The sequence below is a fragment of the Haliotis rufescens genome, unplaced genomic scaffold (genome assembly GCF_023055435.1).
Source record: "Haliotis rufescens isolate VD_foot unplaced genomic scaffold, xgHalRufe1.0.p SCAF_3, whole genome shotgun sequence".
NCBI classification, from domain to species: Eukaryota; Metazoa; Mollusca; class Gastropoda; order Lepetellida; family Haliotidae; genus Haliotis; species Haliotis rufescens.
The window spans coordinates 2,363,853-2,388,207 of record NW_025964001.1 but is presented as its reverse complement, the minus strand read 5'-3'; the positions used below and the strand labels follow the sequence as shown (position 1 = coordinate 2,388,207).

Here is a 24,355-nt window from a genome sequence, read left to right as displayed (position 1 = left end):
AATAAGATGATTGGTTTAATTAAGTGTCAAAAATTCTGTCTGTACAGTGTGTGCCGTTCTTCAGACATAAGCATGATATAAGCATACAGCGTACAGTCCATTGAATACAACATAGCATACAGCCTACAGCTGTATATAGCATAGCATACAGTTTAAGTTGTACACTGGTACTGAACCACACACTTGTACTTAATCACGAACACAGGTACTCAATCACACACACAGGTACTCAATCACACACACAGGTACTCAATCACACATACTCGTACTCTATCACACATACTCGTACTCTATCACACACACTGATACTCACTCACAAACACTGTTACTCAATCACACACACACTGTTACTCAATCACGAACACAGGTACTCAATCACACACGCAGGTACTCAATCACACATACTCGTACTCTATCACACACACTGATACTCAATCACAAACATTGTAACTCAATCACACACACACTGTTACTCAATCACGAACACAGGTACTCAATCACACACGCAGGTACTCAATCACACATACTCGTACTCTATCACACACTGATACTCAATCACAAACATTGTTACTCAATCACACACACTCTGTTACTCAACAGGAACACAGGTACTCAGTCACACACACAGGTACTCAAGCACATACTCGTACTCTATCACACACACTGATACTCAATCACACACACTGTCACTCAATCATACACACACTTGTACTCAATCACGAACACAGGTACTCAATCACACACAAAGGTACTCAAGCACATACACTTGTATTCAATCACACACACACTGGTACTCAATCACACACACTGGTACTCAATCACAGACACTTGTACACAATCACACACACAGGTACCCAATCACACATACTCGTACTCTATCACACACACTGATACTCAATCACAAACATTGTTACTCAATCACACTCACACACTGGTACTCAATCACGAACACAGATACTCAATCACACACAAAGGTACTCAAGCACATACACTTGTACTCAATCACAGACACTTGTACACAATCACACACACAGGTACTCAATCACACATACTCGTACTCTATCACACACACTGATACTCAATCACAAACATTGTTACTCAATTACACACACACACTGGTACTCAATCACGAACACAGGTACTCAATCACACACAAAGGTACTCAAGCACATACACTTGTACTCAATCACACACACTTGTACTCAATCACACACACAGGTACTCAATCACACACACATGTACTCAATCACATACACTTGTACTCAATCACACACACATGTACTCAATCACACACACACACACACTGTAACTCAATCACACACACTGTCACTCAATCACACACACTGGTACTTAATCACAGACACTTGTACTCAATCACATACAAACACTGTTACTCAATCATACACACATTTGCACTCAATAACACACACACACTGGTACTCAATGATACACACTGGTACTCAGTCACAGACAAAGAGGGACTCAATCACACACATTTGTCCTCAATAACACACACAGGTACTCAATCACACACACAGGTACTCAATCACACACATAGGTACTGAGCCACATACACACTGGTACTCAGTCACACACACTGGTACTCAGTCACAGACAAAGAGGGGCTCAATCACACACATTTGTACTCAATAACACACCCACGGGTACTCAATCACACACAGAGAGGTACTGAACCACATACACACTGGTACTCAATCACACACACATTGGTACTCACACACACAGGAACTCAATCACACACACAAGTACTGAATCACACACTCTCTGGTGCTGAATCACACAAACACACACTGGTACTTCATGACATACACTGGTACTAAATCACACACGCACACACACCTTAGTACACAATTACACACAATGGTACTGAATCACACAAATAGAGGAACTGAATCAGAATGTCTGAGGACGCACACCGGCACGACAGCAAATAGAGGAGAATAATGTAGAAACTCAAGCACATGCATACAGGGAAACACACACGCAGTGCATCGCATTCTCAGCTCACCATCACTGACGTGCAGGCCAAACGTGATCGTGCTTACTGTATTTTAAAGTACTTTACACGGCGTCAATTACATTGCTGCTAAACACTATGGTACATTACAGGTAGTCAGTTAGTTACCCGGATAGACCATACACTACTTGGGAATTCTCCTTGATGAGGGTTATTCTGCATACGAAGATCGCACAACATCTGGTGCGAAACAAATGCTCACAAAACAAGACGGTGTCAAAACTAAAGGATCAAACTTCACATAGTAATTTAAGATATCATGAATGTTTAATTCAGCGCGAGTTCCTAACTTGTACATGGTTGAATAACTAAAGTGGGACACGACGTTGGTCGGCATTGTCCCCGATAGGGGCGAGCAGCATTTAATGAAGCGGGGACGTACATAAACTGAGATCTGTTGTAATATTCATCAGACAATTGCAAGACAGAGGATACTGACAAATCTCCACATCTATTGACATTGGTCCAGTTAGTACAAGTTCAATTTGTAGAAAACGACACCAATGTCATGTGAGAACAGGCTGAAATATTAAGTGGCTGGCGTTTTATACACTGCAATACAACTCCTATATGTTTTGCGGAGAAGCTGATACAAAATAAAGGCAATGACGCGGAACGCTGGGGTGACGTTTCCCCTTGAAAACACAGGCATCAGATTATCATCAACGAAGGAATAAAAGCCTTATACTATTTAATATTACTCGTACTTATTCAAATTACAGCTATTGATGAAGAAGTGAAAATGGCAACAGAATCCTCAAGAGAGTGGTACAATATGATAGTGTATAAATTATTCCCGGGTCTTTATCTCTTCATAGCATAATATGTTGGTACACTTTGATATAATAACCGTTATCGCTGAGCCATAACAAAACGAAAAACAGAACAGCATATAATATAACATAATAATTATTTTTTAAATTGCTATGCTTTATTTTAAATAAATGATACACGTGAAACTTCCTTACTAAATTTTACAAACGTCTCACTAATTAAACTTAAGTTGATCGATTTCGTTTCTTCGTATCAAGAAAACACATTCTACAAAATACTATTCGGGGTTAAGTAACTATTTCATAACAATTGTTTAATATTTAATATTGAATGACCCTTTAACTGCATAAAACACTTATGAAAATATTTGCTTTCGTATTCATTTGTAAACTGTACCTATTTTAGGTTACGCAGGTAACAAAGTAATGCTGCTTGTTGTGATACGAACGAGATCTCATTGATGAAGATGCAGTTAGTTTGCTTTTGAAAACATTTTTATCATGATGGTACAATCACGGTTCGTGGCAGGAACATTTCCAATGCTTTTTCACAAGCAATAAGATCTATCTTTATATATTTACCGCTTTTCAAAAATAATAACTCAAGCGAAATTTACGTATTTGTTAAGTCATGAATGCGTCAGGAGATAAGGTTTCAGAAACCACAACCAAGTTTCTTCTAATTGATACAATTAATTAAGTTTCAAAATTAATCAAAGCACACAGAGAGAGAGAGAGAGAGAGAGGGGGAGAGAGAGAGTGAGTGAGAGAGAGAGAAAGATTTAAGTTAAATAAATACATAATACAAATGCACACGGGAGGCTACAAGTTTCCTCTTGAATCAAGCAAAATAATACAATGGCTTTCTGTTTCTTACAGTGAATTGCATTTATTCTGTTCTCGTTCCAATACTATCGATCAAAACTTATTGCTTCCAGTATGTTTTCTGTGAGACACTGTACAGACAGATATGCCCTTAAGACACTGTGTAATTTACATGTTTAATGCAATCTTGGATTTGTGTCCATATGTGCTTAAAGAAAATAACTTAACACATTTTTAAAGTGTCCTGTACCCGAATAATGTCCTGAATTCACTCCTTCAGTTTTCATACAGATTAACAGTGTCTCAAGCGTAGATACTGTTTTACTATTTAAAGAGTTACATCGTACCTTCGGAAACGTCTCTACAATCTTGTAGACACATGACGTACTCTACTCATATCTTAAATGTCCATCTAATGTAATTAGTTTACCGGTTTATAATCCTAAAAAGTTATCTGCAAATTATGTATTCTAACACCGATCAATATCAAGCATCACAGATAGAAGCAAAACTTGCACATTTAATACATGCTTGTTTCAGTAAAAAAAAAGTCTTAATTATATTTTATTTTTCTATTAGATTTGGTATTCGTTATGACTTTGATTTTCATGAAACAAAAATATTTCATGTAATTACCACAGCTTGGTAATACTAGTATTCTATAGTCCCCGCCCTTCACCTAAATTAAATATGTCTATCATGTTATTAACTACTGTTGTTTTATAAATACATTAAATATATTTAACAAGTGTAATATTGTATAACACTATATATAAATATAGCTCATGTATATATGTATATGCGTGTATATGTATGTGTATGTGCATGTAGGTATATGTTGGTGTGTAATACTGTATATATGTACGTGTGTGTTATTCGCGTTACTTGTATATAATTTCTATGCATTGCACATTTATTCTGCACGATCATTATTAACAATATTGTCACTTGTGCCAAAGCCATTTGATTTTTCGCAATAAAATAAGTTTAAATCAAATAAATCAAGCCAAATATGGGTGCTTCAGATGATAACTCATCTTCCTTCACATTTCGTGGCTGTTGAACGCCGGTCGTCTGGGCACGGCGTGAGCGTCAATTCTCGCGCCTACGGATTGAGATTCCAGACCTCACGTGTGACTAATGTGTTTAAACATCATACTCACAATGTAAAAGCTTTAGGCGATAAACTTGATAGAAAGTGTGAAATTCAATATTAACGCCAACTAGACAGAAAATAAACAATAGTTTATAGTCGGTGTTAACAAGCGTTAAATAGCAAGCATGAAAACATCACTGCGATTTCAGTTGGAGAGATGCTGGGCGGAGATGACAAAGCATTGACTGAGCGGTTCTAAATATCACTGTGTGATCAACATTAGGCTTACTTCACTGCACACGGCGATACAGGTGCAATTGTATTGTCCAGGTAATATATGCACAGTCGCTCTAAAACAATCGGCGACATTCAGACCGCCAAGTAGATCACCAGTTTCCTGAACGAATGGTTTTCAACGGCCAGACATGATGATCAATGGCTTAAACTGCGTTCCCTATGACTTCCCAACAACCTTTGTTTCATCACTGTTTTATTATCCAGCTTCATCACTTCCATCCTTAACGACGGCAAACACACCCGGATTTTATTGGTATTTCGAAAATATATGTGGCATTATTAAGAAAACCATTAATATTATTAATTCACCATAAGGCAAAGTATAGTAAAACAACATGTTTGGTTTATGATCATTTTCATCCTCCGCAGCATCATTGGGATGCTTAATTAAATTTTCATGATGATGAAATGGAAGTCTCTTCACGATTACTTCTGTCAATCATCAGCCCATTTCCAGTTCAATTTGATAAAAAAGAAAAGCCATTCATCAAATGTTGCCATAGACAAACCCAAATTAATCTGATCGCGCTATGAAAGTCCACCTGAACACAAACAGTTTTATAGCCGCCCTACTTTTACAGGATTAGGGATAGAATGATCACGAAACACTGATAATCCTCTTAAAGACATCCTTTCCACAGCGTTCAAACCACCAAGGGAGATTAAAGAAGCTCGTGCTCCCTGTGTACTGCTCTTTGCTTTTCTAAATTATTCATATTCAAAATCTCCCAGGACTCATAAACTGTTATACTCAAGCTTTGCCTTCCACTGACGAATAGGGCTAAAAAGCTTAGGGCTCTTCTCCAACCCCTGGGATTGTCTTCGGATGGCGAAACGACACACAACCAAACAACTTAGCTTGCTAGGCCGGGCTTTAAGCACGTTGGGGCTCAACATTAAATTTGTATTAGCTCTTGAAAACTATTACACCATTGCTAGCATATTTGGTAATAATATTGAACAGGGCTCGAAGCACATTATCATACAAATCGCAAGTCACGGGGCAGTTAAGAATTGTGTGATCAAAATCCCAATGAGGCTTTTTGAATGCATGGATAACAATTGATTCTCTTGTAAGAGAAGAGAAAGATATTTGGGGGTCATATACCACCGTGCGCCTCGGTTATCAGATGAATATTAGAAACACTATGTACACCGATTTTGCGAGATTATTTCAATAATGTGCATGTTGCAAGAACCGCAATCGTTTAACTTATATAGGAAGATAAAGAAGAGAATATATGGATGTCAACTTCTTTATTATGAGGAACACAACGTTTCGGAGTATATGCTTACTCCTTCATCCGGTGAATGAATGCCATGAGGCAGAGAACACATATATATATATATATATATATATATATATATATATATATATATATGTACATGTAAGGACAACAAAATTAGATAAAGATAAAAAAAGGGTGGAAAATAACAGGCGCAGCGCCAATCATCTGTTGGCTTCCCTTGTTAGGTTCTACCCTTTGTTATTTTCCAACTTTTGTTATCTTATTAATTTTGTTGTCTTTACTTGTACATATATATGCTCTCTGCCTCATGGCATTCAGACCCGTGAAGATCCGGGGTAGAATAGGTCTTCAGCAACCCATGCTTGCCGTAAAAGGCGACTATGCTTGTCGTAAAAGGCGAGTAACGGGATCGGGTGGTCAGGCTCGCTGACTTGGTTGATGCATGTCATCGATCCCAATTGCGTGGATCGATGCTCATGATATTAATCACTGGATTGTCTGGTCCAGACTCGATTATTTACAGACCGCCGTCATATAGCTGGAATATAGCTGAGTGTGGCGTTAAACAACAAACCTACCAACCAAATCATGGCATTTATATACTCCGAAACGTTGTGTTTCTCATAATAAAGAAATTGACATCCATATATTCTCTTCCTTATGTGTAGCACTTCTAAATGCCTTTCAAAGACCTGATATAAAAGATGTATATTTTTAAAGAGAGAGAGAAAGAAGGCTACTTTAACGTGATTCGTTTGAATTCCAAAACCTCAGTACAAGGTTTGGTTATCAAATCATAAATCTCTCTCTCTCTCTCTCTCTCTCTCTCTCTCTCTCTCTCTCTCTCTCACACACACACACACACACAAACACACTCTCCCCCCACACACACACACAACACACACGCTCACAACACACACACGTTCACAACACACACACGCTCACCACACCACACACACTCATAACACACACATACACACACGCTCACAACACACACATGTACAACACACACGATAACAACACACACCACACACGCTCACAACACACACACACACACACACGCTCACCACACCACACACTCATAACACACACATACACACACGATCACAACACACACCACACACGCCCACAACACACATACGCTCACCACACCACACTCATAACACACACATACACACACGCTCACAACACACACACGTACAACACACACACGATCACACCACACACGCTCACAACACACACACGCTCACCACACAACACACACTCATAACACACACACACACGCTCACAACACACACACACAACACACACACACACGCTCACAACACACACACACACACACACACGATAACAACACACACACGCTCACCACACCACACACACTCATAACACACACATACACCCACGATCACAACACACACCACACACGCCCACAACACACACACGCTCACCACACCACACTCATAACACACACATACACACACGCTCACAACACACACATGTACAACACACACACGATCACACCACACACGCTCACAACACACACACGCTCACCACACAACACACACTCATAACACACACATACACACACGATCACAACACACACACAAACAACACACACACACGCTCACAACACATACATACAACACACGCTCACAACACACACACGATCACAACACACACACACATATATATATGTATATATATATCGGACATCCATAATTGTTTAATAAAAGGATGAGAATGATTACTACGAGACATCATTGTAAAATCATTTTAGCCAAGGGTTCCGATTTCAAATGCCTGTACATGAAACCTAACGACTATTTAACTGTCATAGTCAGGTAATGTGTATATAGCGGTCATCGAGTGAAGACTACCTGCTCTCATTTAAAACCACCATCGTTTCCTCGTGTGCATGCCTTTTGAGCATAAAATGGTATGTTGTTATTACTGTGTATGCTTGTACAAGTGACCGTCAAACATATCGCTGTATTTTAATTCATTACACCTCGTCAGTTGACTAAATATTAAAGAATTGATACGATTTTAGACAGTAATCATTTGACTTTAATTTTAAAAGATTTAACAGTTTAATTGTAAACAATTATGAGCAATCTTATGCTGGGCACTTAAATTAGTAGTTAAAATAATCAGCTTTTTCGGATAAGCAAATAACTCTCACAAATTATTTAAAGGAAAATGAAGAATAGAGATAAGATCTTGTCGAAGAAAACAATAATTTGTCGTTGCCTATTTTTTAACATTCTTTATTTCTTGGCCTGTCACGTGTTAACTAGATTACATTTTATTCTAACAGATTTTCATATTCATCAAACGTATGTCTGTTAATCTACAGTTGGTATCAACATGGACGAAAAGTATCACGTTCTTTTTCGTACAATATATCTGTTACCTAACATGCTTCATTAGGCCATGATCAGAATGGAAGGATAGTGTTACATGTGTAAGAATTTGTTGAGAACGTCTATATCAACAGTGCCACTAGAACGTAATGCAATTGTAAGTGCATTGAATGGTTATTTTGTATGTTTTCTGAATATTTATAACCTTCTTAAAAAATATGTGAAGGTGAATGTTACAATTCGGACGCCGGAATAAAGAAACGAATGAGAAAATTAAATATAGTTTGTTTTAATATTTCGTGTATATGATTCCTCAATTGTATCATGTTAAATCGGAAGTGGGAGGAGGTAGGATAAGGGGCCGCTTTGGCTCGTTGGAACTTTCAAATTTTAAAGAAAACTTATTGAAATATTGGTATGAGAATTATCAGACATGTTTAAATGGCTGACAACTTGTCTGTTTTCTTTCTTACACTTGCACGTTTTGGACCGCTGACGGTAAAAAAAATGTTTAAATGCGTCAAAATGGAAGGTTTTAGAACTTTAAATGAAATATTTGTACGAGCAAATTTGGTCATGTTAAAATATCAGAAGCACGCTCCGTGAAAACCTCTAAAACCAATCTGCTTAACACACTTTATCCTTACCTCTGTATTTGGTGTTGTCCTAAGTCTCAAACATGTAATTGTTAAAATGGGCAAGGTAAGTTTAGTTCATTTGGATATATCTGACAGGTTTCTTTACAATTTCTAAAAGTTTGGATGAATTCTTAAATTTTGCAGATATTGTGATCCAAAACAGGCCCTTATCCCACCTCGTCATTTGTTGGTAAATACACCAGGTGTAAAATACTACCCGTTGTTTCCATTCCCACACATACAGTAACGCCAAAAGCATCAAAGAGAAAATCAATTAACGTCAAGAGCGTCAAACGGACAGTAGCATTTACCTCAAGAGCGTCAAACAGTAACATGCACATAAAAAGAGTCACCAAAGAACATTTGCACCTACAGCGTCAAACAGACAGTAAACTAACGTCATCAATGTCATACAGAAACATCCAAGTCAACGGCATCAACAACAAATCAACATCGACGTTCATAGCGTCAAACAGGAAGTAAATATAACACTTCCACGCCAGAGAATAACCAGTCTCCATTAGCCGACGAAACAGATTCCATTGAGCGTAATGGGCAAACTTATGGTGAAAATTATATGAATTGATCACTGAAAAATCAACGATGACACCAGGTGTTCGCGAAAGGGTATTCATGTCCTGCCCTACCGGCAGCACCCGCCACTCACACAATTTGCATAAAAATTTATGTGTTTGTTGCCTGACGCTGCACAGCAGTAACATCAACGTCAGCAGCGTCATGCAGACAGCAACATCCAACAAGCTGCAGCCGACCCCCCCAGTGAGTATAAACTGTATACATTGTATCATTACATCTATCGAATGTAAATGTTGCTATGGAAACATTCATAAACGTATTATGAAATACTTCATATGCTGAAACGCATAATCGATCATTGAATTGTCCATGCTACAATTTTCATCAAATTCATGGCTTTGTTGGATTGCATTTTAAAAGAGGATGAAAGTAATTTTCAAAATGAAAATAGAATTAATAGAATTTAAGACGTTAACAGCCATACTTGTAAATATTAAACCTTGTTTTATTAAAAAATAATGTATGATTTGGCTTCTTTCCACGAGTTACAGTATGACATATACTTAAGGAAAGCTGTTGTTGAATATTTAAGGCTTAATGATAAAAATATATTGTCCGACCATTGAAGCCGGGAGGCATTTTGATGTTTATAAGCAGGTTGGCATGAAAACAAATCTCAAACAACCTAAAGACAACGTTTGTTATGTGTATAGTTTTTCGTTAAGAGATTGCATTCTGTATGAATAAACACTTTATTAAAATGTGGAGTTAACATCATAGGAATATGTTTCGTTTATATGGTAGTATTCAAAGTCGATATGTGTGGCCAGGCGTCTCTTGGAGACGAATAGGAAATATCGTCTCATAAAGCGATTAAAGTACATTCTTTAAATATGGGTTAAATGAACAGGGGAAAATACTTGAAATACATTTTTGGATTGTTAAAATAATTACCCTAATTTAAATACAAAGTATAATAACATTTCATATATATTCATATTCTAATTTAATATTTTTTTTGAAAAAAGGATTTGTTTGAATTGACACAAAACGAAGGCCAAATTAAGATTTAAAGATATGGATGGCAAAGGCCCTTTTGTTAAATATCTTAACGTGCCGTTAACTTAGGGCGCTCACACGGGTAAAATATGAAATTTTGGAGGAAGTTGATTTGAATACACGTCGCACTGATAAATCATCTGTGAAGATAGTGTGTGTATGCTTAGTGAGCTAATGACCCCGAAAGCCGTTATTTGGACATGGTCCTCTTGGCAGACATAAATTAACCGACGTTCAGACAAAACCTGACAAGGGCTTTGATTTTACTGTTTCCAAGAAAGCGTCACCTGCTTCTGTGTAGTGTTAAATAGGGAAGCTTACAAGGTGAAAAGCGTATCTTTCGTGTTGTTCAATGGCTATACCTGGCGTTACGCATATAACCCACGCTGTTGCGAAATACAGAAATATAGACAGTGCAATGCAACCATTATCTGAATGGCTCTCTGTATATAGATCACCGAGTATTGGGATTATTTATACGCGAGTGATAATAGCGACGATAATGATGATGATGATAATAATAATAACTACAACAAATATCAAGACACTTAAAGATATTATCAAGGTGTCAAAGGGCATTGATCAGTATCTGTGGGGCGGCGGTTGTGACACTTCGGACAACATCGGAATCGTGGCTAATGTTTGACTCCCGAGATTTTTATCAAGTTAATCATGCAGATATATGGGTGCTGAATATGACAGGTGTAATGAATTGGAATAATTTTGAAATTTGGACAGATTATCAAGGTATGAAGAATTTCCATTCTAGGAACAGAGTGCTTAATAGTTTCTACCCTCATCACCATATAAACGATTCATTGTCCCCACACCTAAACTGATTCTTACCATTAAAAGTTTTTTGTCGACGGAAATTATATGTGTGGATTAGCCGTGGGCTGTAGCAGTGTCTATTGTTTGCCGAAATTCCATATATTCCGGTAGGTGGCCTCCAGTTTCAACACAGGCGCTAGAGTGGAAAATTTTGTATAATTTCAGAGGTTTGTTCTGTCCGCAGTTAATAGCACGCCATGGCCCCAGCGGGGTCTTCAGCAACGCCGCATTCAGCTTCTCGTCCCCCTTACTCCTCGCTGACGGAACGCGGACAACTTCACATCTCCCTGAATATAATTAATAACTCGTGCTTTTTCGCATGACTGTTCGTCGTTGGATTTATTATTCTGGGAGAATCCATCTTTAGCGGAGAGCAGTAGGGGGCGAGTCTTCAGTCCCCCGATCGTTCTAGCTAGTTAATAACGTGTTCACGGCCTTCCAACACAAGATATTGTCATAAGCTCGGGCCATTGAGGCACGGCGAGTAGGGTGATAGGAAGGGTGACGTCTCTACCCATCGGCCCTGGTGGGGATCGGCCTGTCGTTGCTCCCACCCTCGATGTCTACTTTGTAATGATTAAACCAGTGTAGCCGGGTCCCGTGGCACAATGGCCGGGCCGGGGAAGCTGGGTGCCCCTCAGTGTGGCGGCACAGACGCCAGGGATGGTGATTTACGGCCGTCAAAGGATTACAGTGAAACATGAAGAGTTCGAAAGGAAACACTGGCGCAATAACTGTTGTTACGCTGAGAGCAGTATTGTAACAACACAAACAACGTGTTGAAAACAGATATGAATATTATTGTCGCGTGGCGGTCTAGTTGAACGTAGTCATCTGTCACAAGCGAAGGAAGGGAAATAAGGTTTTAATTTGTCCATATATCATAATACATCATAAATATAAAAAACACAATTGTCGGATAAGGTTTGTCATCAGCTTGTCGAGCATTTAACGCGAGAGTTTTGTTTAGCACCTTGACAGAAACTCGAGTTTTTTCTGCATAAATTATCCTGTGGTAGTGGGGTATTTAGTTACAAATGCAAAAATTAAAGCAGAATGCGAATCACGTGACATCACGTGACTTTATAAAAAATAATATTTTGACACCTGCTCATGTAGATGTGTGTGATCGATGACAGATATATGACAGGTATTTGCCTCCATGCATACAAACTTCACAACATTATGTGTTGTAAAACAGGACAAAAACAATTTGATTTAGCGTGAATTATAGCCCCATTCACGATCCAATACAGAGCAATATTCTGCATCCAATAATTTTGTCTACAAGAACTGACGTCGTTTGTTTTTTTCTATATGTCACCGTACAATTACGCCTTCCCGTAAATCAAGTTAAGTTTCCATAATGGTCGAATTGAATAACACATATCCTATTTTTACTGTCTATTTGTCTGCAATGGCAAATAAACTCTCGATGTTTATGCACACAAATTTCCTCGGAATCATTTCATAACGCGCGGATCTAATGAACCAGAAATACAGGAAGGCTGAAGTAAACGAAGCGCATTCACAAGCTTCTAACCTGTCACATTAGTCAAAAAGGCGATAACTATATGGAGTTAAAATGCCACGTCATTGTTTCGGCGAGCGCGAGTCTACTTCCTACGGTTGCTATTGTCAGTCAATTTGAGGTCACTGTCAGGCGGTGACGAGGGTTTTCCCAGTCGAGGAGACATTGCGTCACGTTCAAACTGACCCTCCCTGGGCTGGGCCCGATGCAATTATGAGAACAGCATTTCCTGAAACTGGTCCAAGTAGCGGAGATATGATTCATATATTCTACATTGTTCTGGCTCTAAATGGAGCTTGGCATCATTTAAAAGTGAAAAGCGGCCCATTTTATGCGATTGGTTGTTTTAATAACCTATTCATTTAAAAACTTGTTTTAACAACCTTTTCAAATATAAACATGTTTTTAATAACCTATTCCCCTATAACATGTATTTTATTAACTCATTTATTATAAATGAGATGTTTTCTGATTGCGGATAGCAAACAGGCCCTAATAGGCAGAATGTATGAAAACCGAGTTGACTTTTAGATCATAACTTCTTTATTATTTTAATGTACCGTATCGCTACAGATGCTAATATCTTCATCACTTACTTGATACAGGTACCAGCATCTGTATCTAACCGCCCCACATTGTCTTAATTGTATTGCCACATTTGTATTTATCTTCTAAAATTCCATTTAAAGATAACTGAGATGCAAAATGTTAGTAATATATAAAAAGCAACCCAAAACCTTTCCTAAATCATAAGAAATATCTGTCTCCAGGCATAAATACCGTTTTGCTCCTCGGTCTGATCGAACTATAACTAAATATTGCCCCCATTGCCTGCTTGACAAGAACCAGAATCAGATGCAAGGGAGCGATCTGTTTGCCATTTCACCATCGGGATAACGAGAAGAGTATTAACGCGTATCTGTTTGTGTTATTGTGACGTAAATTGACAAACCCCAGACTGTTTTGGCGGAGAACAATAGCTAGACAACACCTTCAAATGGCGCATGTCAAAAAGTTATCACCGCGAACTCCCCTGGCGCCAGGCGTGACGTTGTACAAGTACTCTACTTGGAAGAAATAGAACATTCTCAATGATCATGCCACAAAATGCGAGTCGATCGTTTAATTAAACTTCCTGTGGGTCCAGCAGTTGGATTAGCGGAACTGACCGGTACCAAACCAATATAACATTGAGCGGACGGTGCCCTTGGGCAGTACAGAGTCACGTGCATGATATTTATAAAAACTTATATGTTTTCTCACATTCTCTCTCTCTCTCCTCTCCGTCTCTCTTCTCTCTCTCTCTCTCTCTTCTTGTCCCCTTGTGAGTAGCATCGCCTCTCCGAATCCACTACCCGCGCAGTGTTGTGATAGTTGCCATGGTGATACTATCGCCAGTCATACTTTAATTAAATCCGCGATATGTTTCATTCCGGTAAAGAGAAATAATTGTTTCTTTTTGTGTTGCAGCAATACTCTTTCAAAGACACAATGCTGGTTCATTTGTCATTTGCAGAATCAACTGCATCAGCGTCATGCATAAGAAACTTAATTGCCCTTTTCATCTCAGACATGGCTTCTTCCAAATGCTTTGGTTTACTGATAGTTTTTTTTAAATGTTTTGTTTTTTGCCTGTAGGCGTTAAAGAAACCAGTGTATATTAATTCTGCTTCTCCAAGACTGTTTGAGTTTTTTTACACACTATTCATTTCTCACTATGTGATCTACACTGTTTGAGGAAATATTAATATAGTCAGTCGCAATGTGAATTTGGATAACAATCGTAACATACGCTAACATAAATATTGCTAGACATGTGACCTTTGTAGAACATTAAATTCATACGGACAGTGGAATGAAAGTTTTATTTTGCATTTCTATGAATAAGTAGACATGTTCATCATTTGACAACATCTCTCCACGTTTACGAAAATGACCTTATCACGAATATAAGAAGAAATATCGTACGATGATTACAAAATATTTTTTTCCAAAGTCGTTACATGCTGTCGACGTACAGCGATAAAACTAGTCTATATGCTCTTTCATTGCAAATCCACTTTTCTGGGCCACTAAGCGTAAACATAAATCGTCTCCATAAAAGCCGGTTAAACACAAGTGCTGGTTGAAAATAATGTGTATATATTGTTTATAGCGAGATCATAATTGAACGGCATGCACACACTTCCACTCGGGTGGAGCTTTGCTATACAAAGCCGGGTGATAAAGAGAATGGTCCAGCCACCAGTTTTCCCTCGGTGACGATACGGACAGGCGAGGAAATTGCTTGCAGTGATGGTTATCCCGATAGTTAGGCTCTGTGAACACTATGAATGGGGACTAAGCGATGATGAAGTCTTGTCCCTGGGATTAAGGGGTATTTTCCCCAGGACTGGGCACATTATTCTGACTCCGCTGTGGCACTGGCTGGTTGATCCTGGGCATGGCTGAGCGACTTGGCCATCAACGCTACAGGTTGTTCATCAATCACAGACCCTGACAAGTCTCCCTGCCGTCCCGCTCCCGCCTCTAGTCCAACACACAATCAGCTGAACACTACCGAACACTACTGAACGTTGTGGTGAACCGAAAGGTAATGAGCCGGATCTGATATAGCTCATGTATTTATGATATATGTGTTTTCGTCAAGACGCCATTGTACCCTGCCCAGCCCGCATCGTCGCAGCTTTGTGATGGAAACCATTTGCCACCATCGTGTTTAGCGTTGTATTCAGGGTAGCCATAAACCTACCCGGGTATAGTCTATGTGTCACACGTAGGGAGAGATGTTCAATGTTTGAATGGGGAAATGAAGTCATTGACTAAGTTATGTATTCACACAGCGAAATTCAAGTAACTCACTACAAGTAACAAAGTCCGACCTATATTCCTTCATTGTAACACTTAAACTCGTCATTTTCATATAATGTCAACATTTAAAAGCATCATTTTTATGTACGCATGCTCACTGATGTTTAAATATATTCTATTGTATTCTCACACAAACAGAGGTTGACGTTATGTGATTATGTGACCAGTAGAGCACAACAGCCGTGAAGACACAATCACCGCTGTAAGACAACAGGTAACCTGTATTTATGAACATGTTGCCAACATGTTAAATATGTTCTTCGTGAGAAAGCATTGTTCTTGTGTTTAATGATACTGTGGAGGAAGATACCTGATTACAGCCGAGAAATCACGGTATGGATGAGGCTGTGTCTCCATCAATGAAACATTTGCCTACTAAATATCACCATATGTGTTAGGAAGTTGCATTTTTCCTACATCAAGCTTAGATATTTCTTAATATTTCACGTCGGGTAATTACTGTCAGTCCAATTCAGCGTGTTATTATTTGGACATTAACTCTTTTCTTCCTTCTTGAATTTAGGTTAACGATATATTAATATTACAGTTTTCATTTTACTATAGAGATAAAGAACACAAATTCTGTCAAATATACAACATATCGTCTGAAGATATCGATAAGCAGATGTAAGGTATCAGTTTACACAGCTTAAAGAAAGAGTTAATGAGAACCACACGCTCCTGAAGTCAGTATGGGAAATGACAACTATTAAGACCGTCATTACGAGGTAACCAAATGACGAAAAACTCCATTGTCGTCTCCTATTTAAAGTCAATAAAACAGAAGGTAAAACAGATAAGAATCATCCAAATAAGTAGTAGCCTTTCACGAGAAGACGTCACCAGTGAGTAAACTAAATAATATACACGTGTAGTAAACATAGATAATTCATAATAAATACATGATATATCTCTGAAAGGATCTCTTATTGTTCACAGATCATGTCTAAATTAACTACATATTTAACAATTATATTTATTTTACAGGTTTTAATGAGTCTTTTTTAGGAAGGGATTCATGAACAAACTCCTATAATGCGGCATTGCTTATGTCCATTGTTAGACACTGGCTAATGTTTTGATTGATTTTTAAGTAGTATTTGGGTCAGGGAAGATTTTTGTGAGCGGGGATAAGAAGCAGACCCGTGGCTCAATGTGCCTGTTGAACATCTTGTTAATATTTAATACACTAGGCAGGGATTGTTGATGACAAGTTGGCTTGGCTAGATCAACTCAGACGAGAAGAATCGACTCTCAACGATTCTCTTACATCTGACAAGGAAAAACTAAAGCCTTCAATATGCATCCGGAACCGTTCCCATTGATGATTCATGACACCGAAAGCATGTAATAATATTATGACATTCAATAAACGTCTTTTCCTCTTTTCTTCTATTTCTTTTTGATTAACCTATATTTTGATTTATTTATGAATCAACTATTAGAATTCACTAAATGGTTTGTTTAGAGTTGTTTGAATAACGGTAACGTGATGTCTAACTTGGATTTGAAGACAAGCATTATTTCATTGTATGGAATCGCTGCAAAAATGGTAAATAAAAGCGAAATCTCAGTTTGTACGATTTCGACTCTATCATGAGCATGTGTTTATGAATCACTATGAAATAGTAATGACACCAGGTGTTCGCGAAAAGGTGAGCGAAGTAATGTATTAATTGTGTCAGATTCCATGATCCAACCAACTTTACCCACTACCTACCTGTCATGTTGTATATTACCATAAGTAAAAACTTCTATTCAATAATAAGCATATATTGATATTGTTATAGAAATTCGCTCGTTTTTTATGTCTGTATAATTTAAAGGTTATTAAGGTGTAGTGGTAATATCTAACATAACTTTACCATTTACAGAAAATGGATATTATAAATATCAATATAGATATATAGATAGTTTGTAATTAACACATTTGAGAAAAAAAGGTTTTTGACTCCTGTACTTTTAAAGTTTAAATATAGGTTTGAAGTAGAAGATATAAACCATTTGTCTAAAGTTGAAGTTCTGCCAAATATGTTCTAATCTTATTGGATTCAGAAGAGTGTATATCTCTGATGGAAAATATTATTCCAAAGAAATTTTAACAGTACGGCTTTGGGCGTGTAACGTCGTGTATGGGCTACAAAAACAATTTATCATGAAACATTAAACTTCAAAAACACATATTTTAGTAATTTAAGCAACATTGTGTCAAGCAACATTTATGATAGATCCCTCAATCTCCGAACAAGAGTAAAACTGTGTCGGTAAAACGTGTGATTTATAAAGAAGTTTTTGTGTCAGTCAGAGGTCTGGGGGAAACTTCCCTCCTCTTCTAAGATGAGGTGTCTGACGATGCGGGGAAAAAAGGGAGGGGGAGGAGGAGGAGGGACCCTTCCGACATCTCGCGTTATCGCTCCCTCAATCTCGTCTTGGGCGGCTTGCTATTGTGAAGCGAGTAATCCCTAAAATAAACCTCGCACTTGAAAACAACCTACCGGATTTCAGACGGGGTACGAATTTCTTTTTGCTAACCAGTGCTACGTGATTGTATCAAATGAACGATATTTTGGAAAGCTTAGGATTTGTTTGAATTGTAAAAATTCAATATAATTGATGTCATAGCGAAAACGTGCCTATGCGCTGTGGCGATCTACGCGAGCCCATGTTAACGTGATGCTGAATACCGAGCGTCTCCTCTGCATTGTCCTCGGATATGAAAGGGCAAAATCAACAGCCTGACAATGTTCTGCTCATGTCCCCGTGCTCATCGTTAGTAAATATATCGGTGACACTATCCAAACAACGGTGCCGACCCTAGTACCGGACCGACAGCATATGCTAAAGCTCGGAATCTCAGTCCCGCTGATACCGGGGTCTACGTGCTGTTACACTCACATTGCGACAAGGGAGATTGAAAACAAACAGCGTTTCAGTGTCATTAAAATGCAAATCAAAAGGTAAGGTGTAGGTATTCTCTACTCACTGTCCTCCATGTCCCTGGCTATGAGGGGTTCTGTCTCGCTGTCGGCGATTCTTGAACCAGTTGCTCACTTGCGTCAACGTCAGTCCTGTTTTTTTGGCCAGATTCCGCTTCTCATCTGGTGTAGGGTACCTGTTCTGTTTGTAACACTCTTTCAGAGCTTGTCGAGATTTCTCCTTGAAGCAATAAACTGTCTCTTCGCCATCCCAGATTGTTTTAGGAAGAGGGAACTTCCTCCTAAGCCTGTACTTATCGACAGCCCCGAGAGGCCTTCCTCGAATCTTCTGAGCCTCCATGTAATGCGCTTTATACCACAACTGCTGTAAAAACGCATGATTAGAGCTTTCAAAACTGTGACTCTCCAAAATAGCATAGAGTTCTCTGTAGCTACCCCTATGAAAGGCGACAGTTGCTCTTGCTTTTAGCACGGCTTCGCTCCCTCGTAACAATTCACTTGGAGGTAGAGACCACAGGAATCTAGCTAGTCTTTCTATGTCTCCTTTCTGTTGTAATGCCTCGCAAACACACGCAACCTGCTCAGGAGAAAAAGTCAAATTTTTGCCAGCCAGTAATTCCGAGTTGGATGTTGAAGATGGCGATTTTACATCTGTAGATCTGTTGTTGCTGGTGTTGTCAGTTGCCGCCACTGTGCTGTTGACGTCCCCACCCCCTGCTGTCGGGTCCCCGGGGGTGAGGATAGAATCCTCGGAGTCTCCATTCAGACAGGTGGGTGCCGTTACGTCAGGGCTGAGGCTTGGTTCCATGTGAGATGGACTTGGCTCCATACTCTCCGTGACAGCTTGTCTCGTGTAGCAGACACAATGTTTACCCGCGTGACTGCAGTGCAAGAGAGCTCATGCCCAACACTTTTATAATTACCAACTTACTGGAACGAACAATTCTCATTGGCCGTCTGGGCGTTCACTTGACACATTCTGTGAAAGCGATGGGCGGGGGCCTGTCAGTTTCTCAGCCTATCACACCAGGCAAGGAGCGACTCGGTGATTCAGGAAGATATTCAATTGAAGGGGGACGGTCCCTCGTCGGAAATATACAGTTCTCCATCACATTCGGACACTACGTGAAATGAGCTGGAAAATAGTAAAGGAAGTCTTTGAAATAATTGATTAAAATTTGATTTTATCTTCGTCAGCCGTGATTACACCTGTAATACGCCAGGTCGATGTGTGGATTTCTCTGAAATGCCGGATCGGACACATGGGACAAGCGTTAACAGATGCTGTTGCAGAAAATTAACGTTGCAAAACTGACGTGATTAAGACAAGCTGCCGATCTGATTCTTGTAATCTTCACATTTTTGTAGCATTAATGAACGTGACACGCGCCGGGTATTATTCACCCTCACACGTGCCACGTGACCTCACGCGTGACACATAAAGTACCCCGTTGGACGACAGCATACAGTGGACGTCCAAAAATGTTCATGTTTTATGAAGAGCATGTAGAACACCATGTAAAATCTCCAACCCCCTTAGTAACTATTTACTTTACTGTACTGAAACACTAACAACATAACTAACTAACTAACAAGAAATACATAACTAACGACTAACTGATTGATTTTCTGAGATATAACTAAATAACTAAAGGACTAAACTAAATGAGTAAATATATGACCAAGACATTGATTGACTAACTGACTAATGCTGATCATTGACCCCCCGAGAAGGAGATTAACTATTTACGACATCGCTTGGAAGTCGGGTCGCTATATGGCTGAAATAATGCCTTTAATTTTAACTCACTCACTCATTCCAGGAAGTGATGATGAACCACGCGGTGTGATGTCTCTATACACCTACTGGATGCCTTTAGCATACTACTCAAAAGAAGTTAAACAACATCCGATTCTTTCATATTTCTATGGTTATCCTGTCAAGAAGATCCGATTATTTCATATTACTAATGTTAACCTGTCTAGGAGACACCCGATTCTTTCATGCAACTAGTTAATCTATCATGGAGAACGCGCGATTCATTCATATTACTATAGTTAATCTGTCATATCATGACATATTAACTGTAGTAATATGAAGAATCAGGTGTTCTTTAACTTCTTTTGAGTAATATATTTGCTCTATTGAACTCCGTGTCTGACTTCGTTGTCATTGCCAAACCGATTACTGAATTTATTGAACTGAACTTTATTTGAGAATTACTTCGGCACTTACTTTCAATAAATGTTTTTAATTCCCTTTGTTCTCCCCCCTTTTATACACACGAGCTCTGAAGTACTAGCTATTAAAGTATCTTGTTCAGTCAGCTGAAGAGCTACAGTTCCTGATACATAACAGCGTTACACATATATTAGAGAAACGAGAACATTTAAGTATCAATGTTAATGATAATTGAACGCTTTAAGCGACCTCTTTGGAACTGAACAGATAGTATCTGTTTCAAATTAAATGAAATCGTAATACGTTTACATCAAACTCGACGTTGCTACATTCCTCCTAATCTGAGAGCGTAATAAGGGGTTGTTGTGAAGCTGGCCCAATACTCGACATGCATGTGCCTTTGATAGGGCATGCTTGAGATATCGTATTTTTTAAGTCGTGATATGGTTAGGGGATTAATTATCTACAGTGTAAATAAAATGTCGGTTACGAGTTTCATTCATTGTGAGTACATTTGACATCATCAGAAACTGTGACCCGTCGGATATATATCCTTTCCTCTAAACACTTGACCTATTATGAAATACTCATAGGCAGGATAATTATCCGAAATATATCCGATTGTTATGTATAGCAACCAAGGAGATAATACAGGCGGTTGCCTAGTAATGAATGTGGTTGTGCAGACGTTATTTCCGAAAACTCAGACTTGGCGTTCTTGAAAAGTTAAAGGTCAATATCACTTCACAATTGCGTTTGTTATAAGCTTAATTCCAAGTACAATATGCCACTAAAACGAATTTATATGACACAAAATGTAACATACAGCTTATATATTGTACTTAGTGAATACGTTATACATAGTAAGGTAATATGAGTTGAAGGGATTTAATAACCACTTTTATAAAAGTGAGTACCTTATCCATCTTTTCAAATGGAAATATTAGGATCCTTATACACCGTCGACAGTCAACAGCTACAATAACAGTGAGACACCAATGGTTTGATCCTCTGGTAACATAAATCACATTCATTAACGTATTATTCGACGTCAATGTCCGTGATAACACCAGGTGTTACAACCAGGTGACACACGCTACATCACATTTAATGCAATAATACCAACTCAAAGTCAGTGATAACACCAGGTGTTCACTCCTCCGATAACACATCATTTCATAATTAGGGAAAATAACACTTACAAGAAACTTTATTGAAGTAAATTATACAACATTATCTCTTAGAATTATTATTCATTAAGATATTATCATATGATATCTATTATTATATTTATCATTATATTTATCATTAAGATTCAGAAGCAACAAACATGATTCATAAGAAAACATGAAAAATTAGATACAAATTTACCGTAAAATGCTTATTATATAAGAGAAATCACAGGGATGATTACTTATTACATTAACATACAGAGTATTTGAGCATGCACCCTGAGCAGTTCCAATGAAGCCAACAAAAGCAATATACATATAAAATTCAACGTTTGAAAATCACTTAATTCCAGACCCTAGTATGTTTATAAGACAATTTTTTTTATCCCGAACATCTGTAAGAACACCAGGGTAACACACCACACAGTCATTCCTAATAGTCATACCACTTCAATATCCATGGTACCACATCACACTCATGACGAACATGCCACTACAATATCCGTGATAACACCAGGGTAACACATCACACTCATCACTCATGACAGTCACACCACTTCAATATCCAGGGTAACACATCACACTCATCACTCATGACAGTCACACCGCTTCAATATCCATGGTAACACCAGGGTAAAACATCACTCTCATCACTCATGACAGTCACACCACTTCAATATCCATGGTAACACATCACACTCATGACGAACATACCACTTAAATATCCCTGATAACACCAGGGTAACACATCACACTCATCACTCATGACAGTCACACCAATTCAATATCCATGATAACACATCAAACTCATGACAGTCACACCACTTCAATATCCAGGGTAACACATCACACTCATCACTCATGACAGTCACACCACTTCAATATCCATGGTAACACATCACACTCATGACAGTCACACCACTTAAATATCCATGGTAACACATCACACTCATGACAGTTACATCACTTCATTATCCATAATAACACCAGGGTAACACATCACACTCATCACTCATGACAGTCATACCACTACAATATCCACGGTAACACCAGGGTAACACATCACTCTCATCACTCATGACAGTCATACCACTTAAATATCCGTCATAACACCAGGGTAACACATATCACTCATGACAGTCACACCAATTCAATATCCATGATAACACCAGGGTAACACATCACACTCATGACAGTCACACCACATCAATATCCATGATAACACCAGGGTAACACATCACACTCATCACTCATGACAGTCACACCACTTCAATATCCATGGTAACACCAGGGTATCACATCACACCCATGACAGTCATACCACTTAAATATCCGTCATAACACCAGGGTAACACATATCACTCATGACAGTCACACCAATTCAATATCCATGATAACACCAGGGTAACACATCACACTCATGACAGTCACACCACATCAATATCCATGATAACACCAGGGTAACACATCACACTCATCACTCATGACAGTCACACCACTTCAATATCCATGGTAACACCAGGGTATCACATCATACTCATCACTCATGACAGTCACACCACTTCAATATCCGTGATAACCCGTGAAATACATCACACTCATGACGAACATGCCACTACAATAGCCATGATAACACCAGGGTATCACATCATACTCATCACTCATGACAGTTACATCACTTCAATATCCATGATAACACCAGGGAAACACATCACACTCATCACTCATGACAGTCACACCACTTCAATATCCACGGTAACACCAGGGTAACACATCATACTCATCACTCATGACGGTCACACCACTACAATATCCGTGATAACGACCGTATAACACATCACACTCATGACGGTCACACCACTTCAATATCCATGGTAGCACCAGGGTAACACATCATACTCATGACAGTCACACCACTTCAATATCCATGGTAGCACCAGGGTAACACATCAC

General features: G+C 38.7%; 1 protein-coding gene across 2 annotated transcripts in view; it reads right to left on the bottom strand.

Moving 5' to 3' along the window:
* LOC124148494 (homeobox protein SIX6-like) overlaps positions 1 to 19,944 on the bottom strand; it is a 35,343-nt gene extending 15,399 nt beyond the window's left edge. For both annotated transcript variants that reach the window (XM_046519603.2, XM_046519604.2), the window contains exon 1: positions 19,096 to 19,944. In XM_046519603.2, the coding sequence (XP_046375559.2) occupies positions 19,096 to 19,877 (782 nt within the window). In that variant the 5' untranslated portion in view covers positions 19,878 to 19,944. The remainder of the gene's footprint in view (positions 1 to 19,095) is intronic.
* Between the last annotated feature and the right edge of the window lie 4,411 nt (positions 19,945 to 24,355).